The sequence below is a fragment of the Ambystoma mexicanum genome, chromosome 2q (assembly GCF_040938575.1).
Source record: "Ambystoma mexicanum isolate Mex_15411 chromosome 2q, UKY_AmexF1_1, whole genome shotgun sequence".
Lineage (NCBI taxonomy): Eukaryota > Metazoa > Chordata > Amphibia > Caudata > Ambystomatidae > Ambystoma > Ambystoma mexicanum.
The window spans coordinates 1,449,295,552-1,449,314,437 of record NC_090924.1 but is presented as its reverse complement, the minus strand read 5'-3'; the positions used below and the strand labels follow the sequence as shown (position 1 = coordinate 1,449,314,437).

Genomic DNA, 18,886 nt, shown 5'->3' with positions numbered 1-18,886 from the left:
TTGCATGGCAAATGCAGTTGTGCGTGCACACATGTTTGGATGAATGTGTATGTAAGTAGACATGTCCGTGATGTCAGGCATGTATGTTTTTTTCGGCTGCATGTATGAGCACTGTGTACATGTGCATGTGTGTGTATTTGTAAAGGGTGCAACAATGATGCTACATGGATGCATGTGACAGCGGTATGTGGAAGCCTGATTGGCAGATGTGACATGGATGCCCGTCTGAACAGTGCGACACTTGGCAGAGGTGTAGACATGCATGCAAGCGTGGTGGTGTGTGTACATGTGTGGTGCACTTCCTGTGTTGCATGTGATGTCTGGCTCCCCTTTGGCTGCTGATGCTGTTGTATGTGTAGGGATGGGGGTGGCAGTTGCAAAATGGCTGTGGTATGGCTCATGTGTGCCAGTTGCAATGACATGTGTGTTGGGGATTGTGATGACATGTCTGAGGTTTGCCAATGCCACTCATGTGCAACTGTCATGCGTGTATGTGTCCATTGTACAGTGCCCTGATGCCTGTGTTTTGTTTCTCCCTGTCTGCAGCGTCAACTGATGAAGAGGGCGGAGAAGGTGCTGTGGAGCACAGCGGCGGGGATCCGACCGCCAGCCGGAGACGCAAGGCCCGGCTCCCCTCCCGTGTTGTCATCTCGTCGGGGAGTGAGGAGTCCGGTGCCGCGTCCCAGGCCGCAGCTGCCTGGGGGAGGTCCAAGAGGCGGAGGTTGGAGTTGGACTCCTCGGCAGCAGAAGGGGCAGCTGGGACCCCACAGGGCCCAACAGGGGAAGATGGCACGGAGTCATCCAGGTTGGTGGGGGGTTTGGTGGAGGAGGGGGCCGCGCAAGCACCAGAGACGGGGTCTGGAGGTGGGGATCCCACTGGTGCTAGTGGTGCAGTGCAGGACCAGGGACAGGAGGCAGCACAGGCGGCCGCGGAGGTGCCTGTGTGCAATCCTGTCCCCGATCCTGTCCCTGCATCATCTTGCACCAGCAGGGATGCCTACGTCCAGACCCGTTTTCAGGCAGGGGATGAGCTAACGTCAACTGGCCTTCCTCTGCCTGCGGACGTGGCCATCCAGGTCCGGGTTGAGCCTGTCCTGGCTGGTGTGGCGTTGCGTCAACGGGCCATGCGAGGTGACCTGCAGTCTTTTCATGGAGAGACTGCACGTCATCTCGAATGGCTCGTTGACCACGTCAGCCTGCTGGGACAGGTCACCCAGGCCGGATTCCTCCGTCTGATGGGGCTTGCTCCGACCCCCTCCTCAACTGGACCCCCTACGCGCCAGTCGTCCTCTGTGCCATCTTCCCACCCATCAGTCACCTGGGGGCCCTGTGGAGCTGCCTCTGACGGTGCGGCCAGGCTGGTGGAGGAGGCATCCCTGCCACAGTCGGGAGTCGGAGGTCCAGCAGGGGTGGACACATCAACAAGTGCACCCCAGCCGGCGGAGGATGTGCAGGCAGCAGGAGGCAGTGCACGGGCAGAGGCAGAGCAGCAGCAGCAGAAACATGTTGGGAGCCATGAACGCTCGGGGCTTTCGACATCGGAGGGGCGGCCATCGGCCGGAGGGCAGGGGGACCCAGGACAGAGAGTGTCTTCCGTGTGGCAGCGGTTGGGCCACGCCATAGGTGCGGAGCGGCGGCGGGCGGAAGAGGCGCGGCTCACAATGGTCAGGGCGGAGAACTCCATGCGGAGGGCCCTGAGGCGGGCCGAGTGCCTCGAGGCAATCCGCAGGGGGTTGGAGGAGGACACAGCGTCGTCCCTGCGGACCCTCGGGGCCATGGAACTGGACCGCCTCCGGAACATCGAACAAGAGTTCGATGATGCCCTGGCCCGGGACACCACGGAGTGAGCCGCTGGACTAGCCTGCCGCCTTTGTATATAGTTATTTAGTTTTAGGTTTCCTTTCTTTCGAATTATGATTTGGAGTCAACGGACACTGCTCCACTTTTTGTATATAGTTGATTTTTAGGTAGGTTTTTTTAGTAGGTTTCCTTTGTTCAGTTGGGCTCATGGGCACTTGGTAGTTTTTTATACGGACATGCATGTTTTTTGTTCTCATTCACATTGTAGTTAGTTTTCTTTCTTTTGCATTCTTAATTTTTTTTAATACAATTTAGTTAGCATAGTTCACTGTGTGGTATCATCTCATTGGTTTCATGCATGTCATGTTGTGTGTTTTCCCATTATATTGCAACCATTGTGTGTGACGGACATGGGTTCATTAGCTTCATGAACATTGGGGGTGTAACATGTGATTTCCATTTCCATGTGGGTGAATGGGTTACTTGGTAGGGCTTTTTGGATGTGGAGGCTGTCCATTACGCACATGATTGGGGATTGTGAGCACCTGGTGGAGGGTGACCCTGCACTGCCGGGGGGTGGGGGTGGTGGGAGACATGAGTGGGGGCCTGGTGGAGGGTGACCCTGCACTGCCGGGGGGCGGGGGTGGTGGGAGACATGAGTGGGGGCCTGCTGGAGGCTGCCCCTGCACTGCTGGAGGGTGGGGGTGGTGGGAGACATGAGTGGGGGCCTGGTGGGGGCTGGCCATGGTGGCAGGGGGGTGGGGGTGGTGGGACACATGAGTGGGGGGCTGGTGGAGGGTGACCCTGCACTGCCGGGGGGTGGGGGTGGTGGGACACATGAGTGGGGGCCTGCTGGAGGCTGCCCCTGCACTGCTGGGGGGTGGGGGTGGTGGGAGACATGAGTGATGGCCTGGTGGAGGGTGACCCTGCACTGCCGGGGGGTGGGGGTGGTGGGAGACATGAGTGGGGGCCTGGTGGAGGGTGACCCTGCACTGCTGGGGGGTGGGGGTGGTGGGAGACATGAGTGGGGGCCTGGTGGGGGCTGGCCATGGTGGCAGGGGGGTGGGGGTGCAGGGGGACATGAGTGGGGGCCTGGTGGAGGGTGACCCTGCGCTGCCAGGGGGTGGGGGTGGTGGGACACATGAGTGGGGGCCTGGTGGGGGCTGGCCATGGTGGCAGGGGGGTGGGGGTGGTGGGAGACCTGAGTGGGGGCCTGGTGGAGGGTGACCCTGCACTGCCGGGGGGTGGGGGTGCAGGGGGACATGAGTGGGGGCCTGCCGGAGGCTGCCCCTGCACTGCTGGGGGGTGGGGGTGGTGGGAGACATGAGTGGGGGCCTGGTGGAGGCTGCCCCTGGTGGCTGGGGGGTGGGGGTGGTGGGAGACATGAGTGGGGGCCTGGTGGGGGCTGCCCATGGTGGCAGGGGTGTGGGGGTGGTGGGAGACATGAGTGGGGGCCTGGTGGAGGCTGCCCCTGGTGGCTGGGGGGTGGGGGTGGTGGGGGTGGTGGGAGACATGAGTGGGGGCCTGGTGGGGGTTGGCCATGGTGGCAGGGGGGTGGGGGTGGTGGGACACATGAGTGGGGGCCTGGTGGGGGCTGGCCATGGTGGCAGGGGGGTGGGGGTGGTGGGACACATGAGTGGGGGCCTGGTGGGGGATGGCCATGGTGGCAGGGGGGTGGGGGTGCAGGGGGACATGAGTGGGGGCCTGCTGGAGGCTGCCCCTGCACTGCTGGGGGGTGCGGGTGGTGGGAGACATGAGTGGGGGCCTGGTGGGGGCTGGCAATGGTGGCAGGGGGCTGGGGGTGGTGGGAGACATGAGTGGGGGCCTGGTGGAGGGTGACCCTGCACTGCCGGGGAGTGGGGATGCAGGGGGACATGAGTGGGGGCCTGCTGGTGGCTGCCCCTGCACTGCTGGGGAGTGGGGGTGGTGGGAGACATGAGTGGGGGCCTGGTGGAGGCTGCCCCTGGTGGCTGGGGGGTGGGGGTGGTGGGAGACATGAGTGGGGGCTGCCCATGGTGGCAGGGGGGTGGTGGTGGTGGGAGACATGAGTGGGGGCCTGGTGGAGGCTGCCCCTGGTGGCTGGGGGGTGGGGGTGGTGGGACACATGAGTGGGGGCCTGGTGGGGGCTGGCCATGGTGGCAGGGGGGTGGGGGTGCAGGGGGACATGGGTGGGGGCCTGGTGGAGGCTGCCCCTGCACTGCTGGGGGGTGGGGGTGGTGGGAGACATGAGTGGGGGCCTGGTGGAGGCTGCCCCTGCACTGCTGGGGGTGGGGGTGGTGGGAGACATGAGTGGGGGCCTGGTGGAGGGTGACCCTGGATGCTGGGGGGTGGGGGTGCAGGGGGACATGAGTGGGGGCCTGGTGGGGGCTGGCCATGGTGGCAGGGGGTGGGGGTGGTGGGAGACATGAGTGGGGGCCTGGTGGAGGCTGCCCCTGCACTGCTGGGGGGTGGGGGTGGTAGGAGACATGAGTGGGGGCCTGGTGGAGGGTGACCCTGGATGCTGGGGGGTGGGGGTGCAGGGGGACATGAGTGGGGGCCTGGTGGAGGGTGACCCTGCACTGCCGGGGGGTGGGGGTGGTGGGAGACATTAGTGGGGGCCTGGTGGAGGGTGACCCTGCACTGCCGGGGGGTGGGGGTTGTGGGACACATGAGTGGGGGCCTGCTGGAGGCTGCCCCTGCACTGCTGGGGGGTGGGGGTGGTGGGACACATGAGTGGGGGCCTGGTGGGGGCTGCCCATGGTGGCAGGGGGGTGGGGGTGGTGGGACACATGAGTGGGGGCCTTGTGGGGGCTGGCCATGGTGGCAGGGGGGTGGCGGTGCAGAGGGACATGAGTGGGGGCCTGGTGGAGGGTGACCCTGCACTGCCGGGGGGTGGGGGTGGTGGGACACATGAGTGGGGGCCTGGTGGAGGCTGCCCCTGCACTGCTGGGGGGTGGGGGTGGTGGGAGACATGAGTGGGGGCCTGGTGGGGGCTGGCCATGGTGGCAGGGGGGTGGGGGTGGTGGGAGACATGAGTGGGGGCCTGCTGGAGGCTGCCCCTGGTGGCTGGGGGGTGGGGGTGGTGGGAGACATGAGTGGGGGCCTGGTGGGGGCTGGCCATGGTGGCATGGGGGTGGGGGTGGTGGGACACATGAGTGGGGGCCTGGTGGGGGCTGGCCATGGTGGCAGGGGGGTGGGGGTGCAGGGGGACATGAGTGGGGGCCTGGTGGAGGCTGCCCCTGCACTGCTGGGGGGTGGGGGTGGTGGGAGACATGAGTGGGGGCCTGGTGGAGGCTGCCCCTGGTGGCTGGGGGGTGGGGGTGGTGGGAGACATGAGTGGGGGCCTGGTGGGGGCTGGCCATGGTGGCAGGGGGGTGGGGGTGGTGGGAGACATGAGTAGGGGCCTGGTGGAGGCTGCCCCTGGATGCTGGGGGTGGGGGTGGTGGGAGACATGAGTGGGGGCCTGGTGGAGGGTGACTCTGGGGGGTGGGGGTGGTGGGACACATGAGTGGGGGCCTGCTGGAGGCTGCCCCTGCACTGCTGGGGGGTGGGGGTGGTGGGAGACATGCATTGTTGATCAGTAGTGCAAGGTGACATGTGGGTTGGCTGGGGGCATGCCCATGGTGGATGGGCTGCCTGCGGGACATGAGCAGGGGTGCAGGGTAGTCCCCCGTGGTGTGGGCTGCCTGCAGGGACCGTGGAGGTTGTGGAGCGTACACCTGGGAGGACCCACAAGGCCAATTCACGTGTAGTACTCCCCAGAACCCCTGAAATACACGTACCCTGATGGAATAGCGTGTGCAACTTCCCGCGCACCCATGTAATACACGTACCCTGCTCGCACTGGCCCATTCGCGTGTGGAACTTCCCGCGCACCCCTGAAATGCACGTACCCTGCAGAATTCGCGTGTGGAACTTCCCGCGCACCCCTGAAATACACGTACCCTGATGGAATCGCGTGTGGAACTTCCCGCGCACCCCTGAAATACACGTACCCTGCTCGCACTGGGACTATCGCGTGTGTAACTTCCCGCGCACCCCTGAAATACACGTACCCTGCTCGCACTGGGACTATCGCGTGTGGAACTTCCCGCGCACCCATGTAATACACGTACCCTGCTCGCACTGGCCCATTCGCGTGTGGAACTTCCCGCGCACCCCTGAAATACACGTACCCTGATGGAATCGCGTGTGGAACTTCCCGCGCACCCCTGAAATACACGTACCCTGCTCGCACTGGGACTATCGCGTGTGTAACTTCCCGCGCACCCCTGAAATACACGTACCCTGATGGAATCGCGTGTGGAACTTCCCGCGCACCCATGTAATACACGTACCCTGCTCGCACTGGCCCATTCGCGTGTGGAACTTCCCGCGCACCCCTGATATGCATGTACCCTGCAGAATTTGCGTGTGGAACTTCCCGCGCACCCCTGAAATACACGTACCCTGCTCGCACTGGGCCAATCGCGTGTGGAACTTCCCGCGCACCCCTGAAATACACGTACCCTGCTCGCACTGGGCCAATCGCGTGTGGTACTTCCCACGCACCCCTGAAATACACGTACCCTGCTCGCACTGGCCCATTCGCGTGTGGAACTTCCCGCGCACCCCTGAAATCCACGTACCCGGCCAAATCGCGTGTGAGACTTCCCGCGCACCCCGGTATACACGCACACGTATTTTTTGTCAGCGGGTCCGTGTTTGTGGGTACCCCTTTGCACGTCATTTGTCCTGGAGGGCCACAGTATAGGACATTCATCATGGCAGTATATAGGTGCTATTTGTTGGCGCACCTTTTGGCGCACATTTCTTACAGCCGCAGAGACGCTACCGCCTGCTTTCTTGTGGCGGTCGTGTTTGTGCCTGTGCGCTGGTTTGAACGTGCGCTTTTTTGCCCTATTCTATTCCATGAATACGTGTTGTAGGCTAGCGTGTGGGCGTTCCGCGCACTTGTGCCCTGTACTTCCCCCGTGACGCCCACGTTTTGGCAAGTTGTTCCCCATTCCGAGTGTTACGCCCGTGTTCCGCCTACTTTTGTTGCGTGCGCCGCGCTATGTGCGATTTTCGCTCTGGCCTGTGCGATTTTCGCTGTGACCTGGCGCACGCTGTTAGATGGCCTGTGCGCCAACGTGCGGCGCGCACTTTTTTATCGCACATCCGCTGGTTTTCTCGCGCACGGACTTCCATGAATCGATGTGCGCTGCTTTTCGTGCGATTTTCGCACTTGCACTGCGATTTTCGCTATTCCACTGCGATTCGCACGTTTTTGCCCACTTGCGCCGCGCAAATTATTCCATGAATCGGCCTGAAAGTATATACTAAGGGCAGATATGCTGATGCTCTTGTTTCCATTGCCAATTTTCAATTCATGTCTAATTTAGAACCAGCTGAAATGTTTGATTCTGTGGGATCATTGTTGGTCATTCATTTGGAAAATATTACAAGAATTTGGCCTAGGGTCAATCTTGATTAGAGATCGATTAAATTGTTGTGTAGTGTCCCAAAGGCTAGCAAGGTAAGACTGTTAGATATTCCCCTCAGATTAGCGCTGCCCATAGGTACTCGCCAGGACTGCCCACCGTCCCCTATTTTTTTATTTAACCATTGAGCTAGTTGCACAGTTATTGCGATCAAAGCACTATAAATGGGGAATACAGATATCAAGTTGTTTGTTTATAATTTCTTTGTCGCTTGACTACATGGTCCTGTATATCTCGAGCCCTCATGCTGATCTCTAGCAACTGTCAATATCCAAAGATACAAGCAGTTTTCTGGTTTATCTTTTAACTGGAAGAAGTCTGAATTAGTACCCGGCGAGGGTCAATCAGAATGTAACAAACAATCTGATTGGCCCTCGCCAGGGTTTTATCCGACGCTGCATCCATCGCCTTCATATCCCCAGTGTGGAGGTGTGCAACCCCTCAGCCAATGAGGAGGCTCGGAACAGGGTAATTCCTGCTCCTAGCCACCACACGAGTGGAGGCTGCCATCCTCCCCCGCCGGGGATTCAGATAAGTATTTTCTCCCCTCCACACTCCTCCCAAACCCACTTACCTTCTTTTTTGTCCTTTTTTTTAGAGCAAATGCGCTAGGAACACTTCTGTCCCCAGCGCGTCCGCTCCCGATGGCCACCATCGAAAGGGCATTTTGTTTCTCTGTTCCGAAATGCTGCAGCGTTTCGAAACACAAACAAATACTATTAGTACCCCGGCCTTGCGGGCTGGATTACTAATAGCAAAAAGGCCCTCACTCGATAATGCCCCGCCGCTTGGGGCTTATTGCTTAAATATATCCTTCAACACTTGGGACATGCCGTCTCCCTTGCTGTCTGACTTTACATGGTGCCGCATGTGGGCTCACATTCTTTCCAGTGCACTTGATATATATCAAGCGCATTTATCATGACTGTGCAATGGCTGGAACGCAGAGGGACCTTTTGGGCTGCACATCTGCTTATGATATCGGGCGTGACTGCCATTATTAAAATGACAGTGCTCCTAAAATGTGTGCATCTCTTCTAAGCAATTCCTAGTAATGTGTCCACTTAATGTATGGTCAGTTAAAAGGTCTTCTTATTAAACTAGCGCTAGGCTGACATGGGATCTTCTTGAATGGCTACATTCTTTTGGTCTTTTTTCATTTGCACAGACTCTGTTTTCTATGTATTTGATGAAATTGGTTGATGCCCTGTCACAATCCTGGTGATTTAGGGACGTCTTGCATTGACCAAATAATCCAGCTGCCTCAATCCCTGGGGGATTAAGCACCTACATGTGGCTGTAACGCCTCTCCAGTATGCACAGTGGCTGTGGAAGAAAATGGAAACATTTTGAATGATTTTACCTTGTTCTCGGCCAAGTTGCATTGCAACTGGGTGAGGAGATTATCCATGACGTATTAACCCATGTCATGTGGGTTCTAGAAGCAGGGGGAACGTTGACGTGACATGATCTCTGGTTGATGGGGAATTCTCTTTTACTTTTGGATGAACAGCATCCAAATCATTGTTGCTATGGCGCTCCTGCAGACCGATGTCGGCTCTGAAGGAACCTTGCCCTGAGTTTCCTAGTCCCCTTGCAACCGACAAGGTGGTGGGTGCGGTGCTGGGGCCACATGTCACCACTGTAATATCTAAAGTGCAAACTCATATTCAGGAACATTGAGCCCTTTCTGTGATCTCAGCCAAGAACAGATGGAATGTTGTCCTTTATCTTGATCTTGGGAAGAAGCTTAATGGTCTGATATCTGAATAGGACCCTCAGGCTTTCCATTTACACTTCAAATTATGCATTGGCTACATTATACACCAACTGAAATCAAGAACATCGACCTTTGGAAATCAACCAGTGTCCCAAATGTAAAGAGTTCAATGCTGACTTCATGCACAAGGCGTGGAGCTGTAAGGAAGTCTCCTCATTCTGGTGGAATATGATTGGAGATTTGAGTTCAATGCTGACTTCATACACAGGGTGTGGAGCTGTAAGGAAGTCTCCTCATTCTGGTGGAATATGATTGGAGAGTTGAGTTCAATGCTGACTTCATGCACAAGGCTTGGAGCTGTAAGGAAGTCTCCTCCTTCTGGTGGAATATGATTGGAGAGTTGAGTTCAATGCTGACTTCATGCACAAGGCGTGGAGCTGTAAGGAAGTGTCCTCATTCTGGCATGGAGCTGTAAGGAAGTCTCCTCATTCTGGTGGAATATGATTGGAGAGTTGAGGTCAATGCTGACTTGATGCACAAGGCGTGGAGCTGTAAGGAAGTCTCCTCATTCTGGCATGGAGCTGTAAGGAAGTCTCCTCATTCTGGTGGAATATGATTGGAGAGTTGAGGTCAATGCTGACTTCATACACAAGGCTTGGAGCTGTAAGGAAGTCTCCTCATTCCCGTGGAATATGATTGGAGAGTTGAGTTCAATGCTGACTTCATACACAAGGCGTGGAGCTGTAAGGAAGTCTCCTCATTCTGGCATGGAGCTGTAAGGAAGTCTCCTCATTCTGGTGGAATATGATTGGAGAGTTGGGTTCAATGCTGACTTCATACACAGGGCATGGAGCTGTAAGGCAGTCTCCTCATTCTGGTGGAATATGATTGGAGAGTTGAGTTCAATGTTCGATACAAAGTTTCCTTTATCCCCAGAAGGGATGTGTTTTCTTTGGTCAAAGGGAATGTAACCCAGCATGTATCCTCCTGGCCTCTTGCTGGCAAGACAGCGAATAGCACTTTGCTGGATGGGGAAGCACCCTTCACATGTACAGATTGGGTCATGGACATGATGAGCGTTCCTGCTTTAGCATTTGGTTACTGTCATCCACGGCAACCATGATCTAGACCTCGAGATGCATGGGGTCCCTTTAGTTTGTATTTTTTATCAGAAATGTGAACCGGAAACCCATGGATATATTGGATTCTGTGGATGTTACATGTTGAATGCTGGACTGTGCACCTATTTACGTGTACACATCTTTAACCAACAGGGATATGATCACTCATGATCCTGTGCATATGGTGAAAAAGCCTGACCCAGGCATGACCTTGAGGGATTATGCTTCTACCTTCCACGTTTGTGCTCTTTGGTTCACACATCTTCATTTTTTTCTTTAATGCTCACTATTTATTTGTTACTTTTTCACATCTATGTTCTGTTGCATATGTGTCATGAATATGATTTACACTTGCAGCTTTTGCTATAAAAATAAGTTAAAAAAAGAAATGGAATGCACACTGGAACTGATGTTCAACCTATGCATGAATGTTTTATTGTATTCATGTATCTTACATTGATAAGGTGCCAACTATGACATGCGATCACTGTTACTGGGCCCAGCCAACCTTACTTAGTCTAGACTGTGACAGCAAAGCTTTTCTGTTGTATCTGAGCAGTTACAATGTTTCCAATTCATAGGTTTCTGAGCAGTGAATAAATAATATGATGAATAAATCCTCACTTGTGTTTGCCAAACGGAAATGCTTATGAAGCTAGCATCTTGCATAATACATGGAGTTGCATTGCTACATAGACTGGAGTGCAGTTACAATGGCTGCGCCTATCCTATTCATAGCAGCAATAGACTGGTTTCTTGTAACATTACACTAATACATTTCTTCAGCATATAGTAGTATACTCTGAAGTTAACATGCATCCTTCTATGGGTTAATCTAAACTTACTGTTATATGTATACATTTCTGCAGTATAAAGGAGTATACTCTAAAGTTAACATGCGTCCTTCTATGGAGTAATCTAAACGTACTGTTATATGTGACCGTTCTGCAGTATATCGAAGTACACTCGAAAGTGAACATGCATCCGTTTATGGCTTAATCTAAACCTACTGCTATATTTATCAATTTCTGCAGTATATAAGGGTATACTCTAAAGTTAACTTGCATCATTCTACAGGTTAATCTAACATATTGCTATATTTATACAGTTCCTTTTCAACACAGTACCATCTTTGAAATGCACTCACTTGGTGGTGTCAAACACACAAAGATCTGTAGCAAAATGCGATGAACAGAAGTTCATGCAGAAACCCACAGCTCACCGCCTGATAATTCAACAGGAAATCCAGCAGCAAATTTAGAGACCAGGGTTATTTCCATGCAGCTGTATAGAAATGGCTCAGCAAAGCAGCAAAGTTCCCTGTCTTCCAAAGACTTCACCTTTTACACCACCACGGAGAATACAGTGGCACAAACCTTCACAATATGGTCTCCTATACCCTGCATGATAGGTTCCTTTACAACAGATGCGCTTAGTTTACTCCGCCTTCTGAGAAGAATACACAAGCGCATACCTTGATGATATGATCATCCATAGCCCCACATGGGAGGATATCTTGCAACAGATGCAGCTGCTTTACTCCGCCCTCTGAGAAGAATACACAAGCGCATACCTTGATGACCTAATCATTGGTAGCCCCATGTGAGAGGTTCCATTTCAACAGATGCAAGTAGTCTGCTCCACCCTCTTAAAGCCGGTTCCATGGCCCATCCCACCAGGTGCATCGTCATGACATCATCTGTGACATACTTGAGCTGCCAAATGTTGTTGGTCAAACCTTGATACCCAAAGTGTGCCAATGCCAGAGATCTAGAAATACCTCTCTCTTTCCGTTGACATATGTTCCTAGTTGGAGACCTGTCTAAGGAGTGTTTTTTTCAGGTGCTTTCTGAAGAGTGGGTACTTTGCTTGTGGGCAGCAAGTTGATTGGAAAGCATTAGGGAATGGTGATCTTAGACCTTTGATGGACCTACCTCTCTCCCTTTGCTGCCTGGACGATAGTTACAGGGTCTTATGTGAGTGACAGAGCCGAGGTCTCATGGAAAATATGGAGTGTGAGAAAAGCTTCTGATATAATCCGTTTGTTAGAGAGGGCTTCTAGTTCCCTTCACAGCTGCACAGGGAGCATATGGACAACGTTTAAGGAGTGTTTCGGTTAACAATGATTTACTGGTACTCTATGTTAAGTACTTGCTTTAGATATTTGTGTTTAGTCTGCAGGACACAGATCCAGACATGGTCAAGTCAGACCTTCATTCTTTTGTGGTTGATAAATTGAGTATTGTATAAATCCATAACTCCTATTAATAAAGCGCTTAGAAGCAGGGCGGATCAAGAAAGAAATGATGGAAAAGATTGGATTAGTAGTTGCAAATCTATTTCTTGGGAAGGCCATGCCAGTGATTCTAAGGAACCCTTGAGGGACAATGGGCCGATGCGTAGGAGCTGGCCAATCTTTTTGCGAATAGATCATGATTGGATTCTCATGGGGTGTGAGGGCTTTCCAATGAGTGTAGAATAGTGGTAAGCCTTGTAGTAGCTTTCCCAAAGTGGTGATGTCAAGGTCACAAGGGATCATTTTGAGTCTCAAAAGAACAAATGCAAGGTACATGGAGCACCTATGACACACATGACAATGCCATGATTATCTGGAAAAATCAGAGATATCATCTTAGAATCCAACAGTCATGGGTGACGGGCAATTGGAAACTTGTGGTAATAACGGAGAATCATCGCACGGTAAGAAATGTTCACTGTAAGCAGGAGATGAATGCTTTGGTTTCATTTTAAAGTGAATTGTGAGTGATCTGGTGTGTGCTTTGTCTCCACCTCTTTACTGCGATGTGAACCATGTGGAATCGATAGTGACTTGTGGTAATGCTGAATGCCGTGCATGTACATGATAGCCAGCATTACCTTTTCTCTTGCATTGGGAGTGCAAAAAGATATTGGAACTCGGGATGATGCAAATTCCTGTGCCTTTTTTCAAAGCATACACAAAAGAATCAAAATATAAAGGAGAGTGCAAAGTTCATGCAAGTGTTAGCAGCTGTTGTCGATCTAGCTAATTAAGCTGTCTTGGAAAATTACCCTGTTTGTATGTTGCTACACTGGCAGTTTAAAAATAACAAAAGAAATCAAATTTAAAATGGAAAAGTAGCCTTTTTGAATGATGCTCTGTTCTGAGTAGGGTTCTTGGTCATTAATTATCTGGGTCCTATCATAAAGAAGTCATAGACGTCTCAATTCTTTGTGTGTTTCCCCATTAGGTACTGTTTGGTGTTCCGCTCAGGCCACAGGAGAATGACGTAGCATTTGGGGCTGAAGATACAGGCCAGGAGTCCAGCACTGGAAGTCAGAATGGCAAAGATCTCCACGGCCACCATGTACCTACCCTTGGTGCTCAGGTAGGCTGGGATGAAGGAGATCCAGACGCTGCAGAACACTAGCATGCTGAAGGTGATAAACTGGGCCTCATTAAAACTATCTGGTAACTTTCTAGCTATGGAGGCAGCAACAAAGCTCAGAAGAGCCAGCACTCCCATATAACCAACCACAGAATAGAACCCAATGACGGAGCCTTCGTTGCACTGTAAGATCATCTTCCCAGTCTCTGATGTGGTGTCAATGTCTGGGAACGGGGCAGCGTGAATGAGCCACATGGTGCAGATCAACACCTGCACCAGCGTGCAGAGGAGCAGCAGACAGCTCGACACTCGGGTGCCCACCCACTTCCTGAACTTGCTGCCAGGCTTTGTGGCCTTAAAGGCGATGATGAGGGTGATGGTTTTTCCAAGAACAGAAGATACAGCAATGGTGAAGATTATGCCGAAGGAGGTTTGTCGGAGGAGGCAGGATGCCTTTGAAGGGCGTCCAATAAACAGAAGAGAGCAGAGGAAGCACAGCATGAGGGAGAGGAGGAGAGTGTAGCTGAGATCCCGGTTATTGGCTTTAACAAGGGGGGTCTTGCGGTATTTAATAAATATTCCCAGCACACCAGCAGTGAGGATGAAGAAGAAACTTGCAATGGACGATAAGGCCACACCCAGAGGATCCTCATAGGACAGGAACTCTATGATCCGTGGAATGCAGGCATCTCGTCTCTCATTGGACCACTGGTCTCTTGCACAAGGTATGCAGTTTTCCATATCTACATAGAAAATAATACAGTTCAGTGTCACACAAGTTTATTAAAGTAAAGCGAAAAGATGAACAGGAAGAGAACAAGTGCTGAAATGGAATCAATGAAGATGTTCTGCTACAGTATGTCAGGAAATCTTGATCTCTCTGAAATGTTTAGAGTGTGATTCTATTCACTGACTGTAAATATGTGTCCATAGAAAGTGCCTGACTCCAGCATGTTCCTGCATTAATACAGCCAAAGCACATTCATCAAATTCATGCACAAACAACAAAAAGGCCTTGTTGTAATTTGGTGTACCCAAAACCGGTGCAGAGCATAATGCAGTCTTGAGAAGCTCAAATGATTGTTGATGTTCCGATTTCCATGGCAATGGCGAAGAAATGCCCTTCGTTGTCAAAGCCAACATCAGGCACAATTGGAAATTGTGGAGCGACAACTCTATTAATGGCTCGCAAATCAATTATAAAAAAATGAAACGGAATAGCATTATCGCCTTTTTTGTACACGGGTAGGATCGGACTATTGCACAAACTTCCTGTAATCTCCTCAATCACCCCACGATGCACAAAATCGGAAACAATCCTCTTCAAAGCTTGCTCGCCTTCAACCAAGATCTTATACTGCGGGATACGTGGCAACTTAATACCATGTTTCAAGACTATTCTAACAGGCTCAATCTGTAGAACACCGACATCATTGTCGTCAGCCGCCCACACACACTCCGGGACATTACTGAATTCTTGCGGCAAAGGTCTAGTCAAAAATTGTGAAACAGAAAACTGCTGTGGTGAAATCATCAAACGCACTCCATCAGATGAACAATGAATTACTGCATTTAATTCCTTCAACAGATTCAACTCCAACAAATTCTCTCCACAATTCGAAGTCAAAAGAAATGGACAATGGTCCGTAAAGGGACCCAAAGAAATAGGTACCGGCGAATAAACCGGACAAATGACTGGCGTGCCAGAAAACCCTACGGAGACATTGGTTTGCCATGACAGTGGAATGTTTGGAACCCGAGAATGATCAATGGAGCACTTCTGTGCTCCAATGTCTATCAAGAACTGATGTTTCCTATTTCCCACTAGGTGTAGGTTCCAAACCCTGTTTCGGGCAATCCTAACGAAACAGAATATCATCAGAAGGAAGCTCCTCAGAGGTAAGCAGCAGAAGGGTGATCGAATATGTTTCTAGTATCCACACTCGAAGTCTGATTGTCCTGTTAAAAAGGTTGCTGAGGATCCTGTGAAAACTGACCTCTACCAGGGCCCTCCACCCCGGGGCGACCTCTGGGTCGTCTACCCATACTCCCAAATGTGTTATTCGACCTCTGTCGAAGGACGGGGCATTGTGCACGCCAATGGCCCTCCTGGCGACAATAGGCACCCTGGTTAATGTTCACAGGACCCAAGGGCACATTCCCTTGTGGAACATACTGACCTCTAATCTGCGAACTACCCCCTCTGGGGCCTCTAACAATTTGTTGTAACAATACTTTAGTCTTTAAGTCTCCTTTCTCTTTTCTACTCTATCTTTTTCATTATTGACACGGTTGTCGTAGTACTGAGCCATGTGCAGTACTTCTGATTGGGATTTCGCCTGCCAAGCGCTCTCGGAAGACATAATCTGTGACTGGATGTCAGGCAGCAATCCACGCACAAATTTGTCCACAAATAACCTTTTCCCAGATTCTGTGCCTAAATCCTGTCCACTGAAGTCCGAGAATACTTGTTCGAACCGATTAAAGAACTCAGTGGCGCCCTCAGATTTTCCTTGGACACAGGCCGTAAGCTTGTCCCAAATAATTCTTTTTTCGGGAATTATAGTTTTTAATTTCGCAATGATTCTGTCAGGCAAAGTGAGTATCACCTGAGGCGATCTCTCACCTGCTGGCCTTTCCCCGTCAAGCTTAGTTATATTAGCCCACGTATCTCCCAACCCAGGTGCATCATCTATTGTTCTAATCTGCTTCCACAAATCTACGGGCAGGAGTACAGGGAATAACAAGTCAATATCGCCTAGGGTGAACACTGAGGACTGCAAGACGGACTCTATCTCTTTATAGAATCCTGTCAGATTTTTCCTAATGTTGGGAATAGATTGCCTAGTAATGTTTACTTCCTGTCGTGAAAACGGGACGTGAAAAAACTGTGCTACATAATGTGCAGGAATGTCCACAGCAGCTATACCTGCTGCAGCATTAGCGGCAATCTCAACTTTTGGGACAAATGTCGGAGGTACCTCTCTCATAGGCAACTGAGATATAGGCAACTCCGAACGCTTACTAAGCAACAGAGCTAAGTCGAGCGCTAAAGCAGTCGAAGAAGTGTCAAGTGAAAAAGCTCTCTTATAAATACCCAGTAACTCTGTGGGACAACTAACCTTCTTCCTCACACATTCATCCTGCAGGTACTCTACCATTACCTGAATCACCTTCCCCTGAATTTCTAGCGTATATTGACTATATGTGTCATATACCTCAACCGGAGTTAACGATAAATCAGAAATCCATCTAATCGCATCTTTTGTACAAATTTGTGCTTCCTCAGATGCCCATTTACGACACGGAAGAAATTGTTTCTGTACATACATACTCTCCTCTTCGTCATCCTCATTCCGTAACTTCTCCAAATCTCTCCTATACTCAAACAAACTCTCGACATGCTCATGTACTTTCTCCACAGTATCTCTTGATAGTGCTAAAGTATTCAGATCCCTCAGCCCCTGTGGGAGATCCACATTATTTAATTTACCCCACATTACGCATAAATGAATCCCTAAACCTTCAATAAAAACATTATCCATATTAGACATTGTGGCAAAAACATTAGCTCGATCATCTCTCTCCATACAATGCTTAGCCCATGCAAACAATTCCCGCTTTTTATCTGTAGGGACAGTATTACGAGTAACAACCTTCGACCCCGCACCCCGATCAACTATAGTCGGTACAGAACCACTCGGGAGTGGAGGTGCAGGCAGATTCAATGGAGGTGTTATTACTGGTGCAATGGGAAGAGGTAGTAGAGCAGGCAGAGGAACAACAGCCGGAATAGTAGGAGCAACAGGTTGAGCAGGGAGAGCAGGAATAACAGCAGGAAGAGGCAAAGCAACAGGAAGAGGATCATACGGAGGTGGTGCAGAGCCACCAGGCCTTCGCTCATTTAACAATTTGTCGAGAAACTTGTCAGAAACATGAAAGTCTTTAGAAGGAAAGATTTTCTGAATACCGAGCGAGAAAGCCCCATCCATATTCTTAACTGACTCAGACTGTTTGTCCTGATCATATAACAACGCCTTTTCAGCGTTCGTTTTATGACGGCGTGCATGTTTTTCCCTAATCTTAAGCTGCTGCAACGCTTCTTTTATCCAATTCTGTAGAACATCAAATGCTGCGGGTCTGGCCTTTTTCTTTAACAAGACCGACTCTAAGTATTCAATACGAGGGATCTCAAAACTACCATTGATTGGCCACTGAAGTTCGGAGGCATGTCTGGTTTGTCTCTGCCAAATATCATTAAATACTACACTTCCAATGCCATGTTTACAATACATAGTAAATGCCGGCGACCCCTCCTTTGGTGCCGGGAGGCTAAATTCTAAAGATTGTCGATCGCTGCGGAATAATGCCCTAAAGCAGCTAGACAATTTCCCAGGCATTTCTCAAAAACTTGGTGTTACCTGGTCAATAATTGTGTCTGCAGATACAATGCACCAAATTCAAATTGTCAGGGTTAAATTAAGAGTTGGGTCACGACTCACCTGACCAAACCTAAGGAGGACCATATGGTTTATCAAAGAACTTACCTAACAAATTTTACCTTGTGTTTGGTGATTTCGGCAAATCTGCCCGCCTCAAAAGTGGACCCTCGTCAAGATGCCGTCTCAGACCGCACGGCTATCGTCCAAGGATCGGATCGTGCAGCGCTGTAGAGGTGTCGCGCCTCATTCAGTCAGGCCCGTAGTATCACACCGTCCGATCCCGGTCCGATAGCATGCGTCAACCTTCAATGGTCCGGCATCAATCTTGAGGGTCCCTATTCGGGCACCAACTGTGAAAAGAGGAAAATAATATGAGGCCGGGAAACCCAAAGGAAACACACCAAAGACTGGTTACAAAGGAACATACAAAGTACTTTATTTTAAGGTCAAGCAATGACAAAGTCAATGATAGGTCAGATAGCTATCGGCCCTCAGTACAACACAACGAACTTCAAAGGGGTTCAATGTATTCAGTGAGAGACTGTACATTGGGACATTCAGGCTTTTATACATTTCTCCAGCCTTTTGTCCAACCCCTTCGCGGGTTAACCATTCCATGAATGTATTACTGGTCTAGGGTCTCTGCCAGGTCAATTCTAATTTATTCATTAGTATGTGCATAGATCAGTTCCGTTGATACAGGTAATCCATTTACATGCAGGTCAACAGAAGGACAAGGTCTCAGTTCACGACCCTAACAAGTGGCTTGCAGGCAAATTATACATTAGCTGTACGGAGGTCATGTCGACCAGATTCTGTTCGGAATGGCATCGTCCACCATTTTGATGTACAGGGTGACTTTTACACAGCAAGAGAACCTAAAATGGCGGTTTGATTCAAGATGGCGGCTTACATCAATTTCTAAGGTCCAGACCTTGCTGTAGAGATTTATTCGCGTACAGTTTTATGCGAC

General features: G+C 51.1%; 1 protein-coding gene across 1 annotated transcript in view; it reads right to left on the bottom strand.

Moving 5' to 3' along the window:
* Positions 1-13,306: 13,306 nt before the first annotated feature.
* The window catches only part of LOC138568877 (vomeronasal type-2 receptor 26-like), a 110,298-nt gene continuing 104,718 nt past the window's right edge, over positions 13,307-18,886 (bottom strand). The window contains exon 4 of the mRNA XM_069646659.1: positions 13,307-14,214. Within this exon, the coding sequence (XP_069502760.1) occupies positions 13,307-14,214 (908 nt within the window). The remainder of the gene's footprint in view (positions 14,215-18,886) is intronic.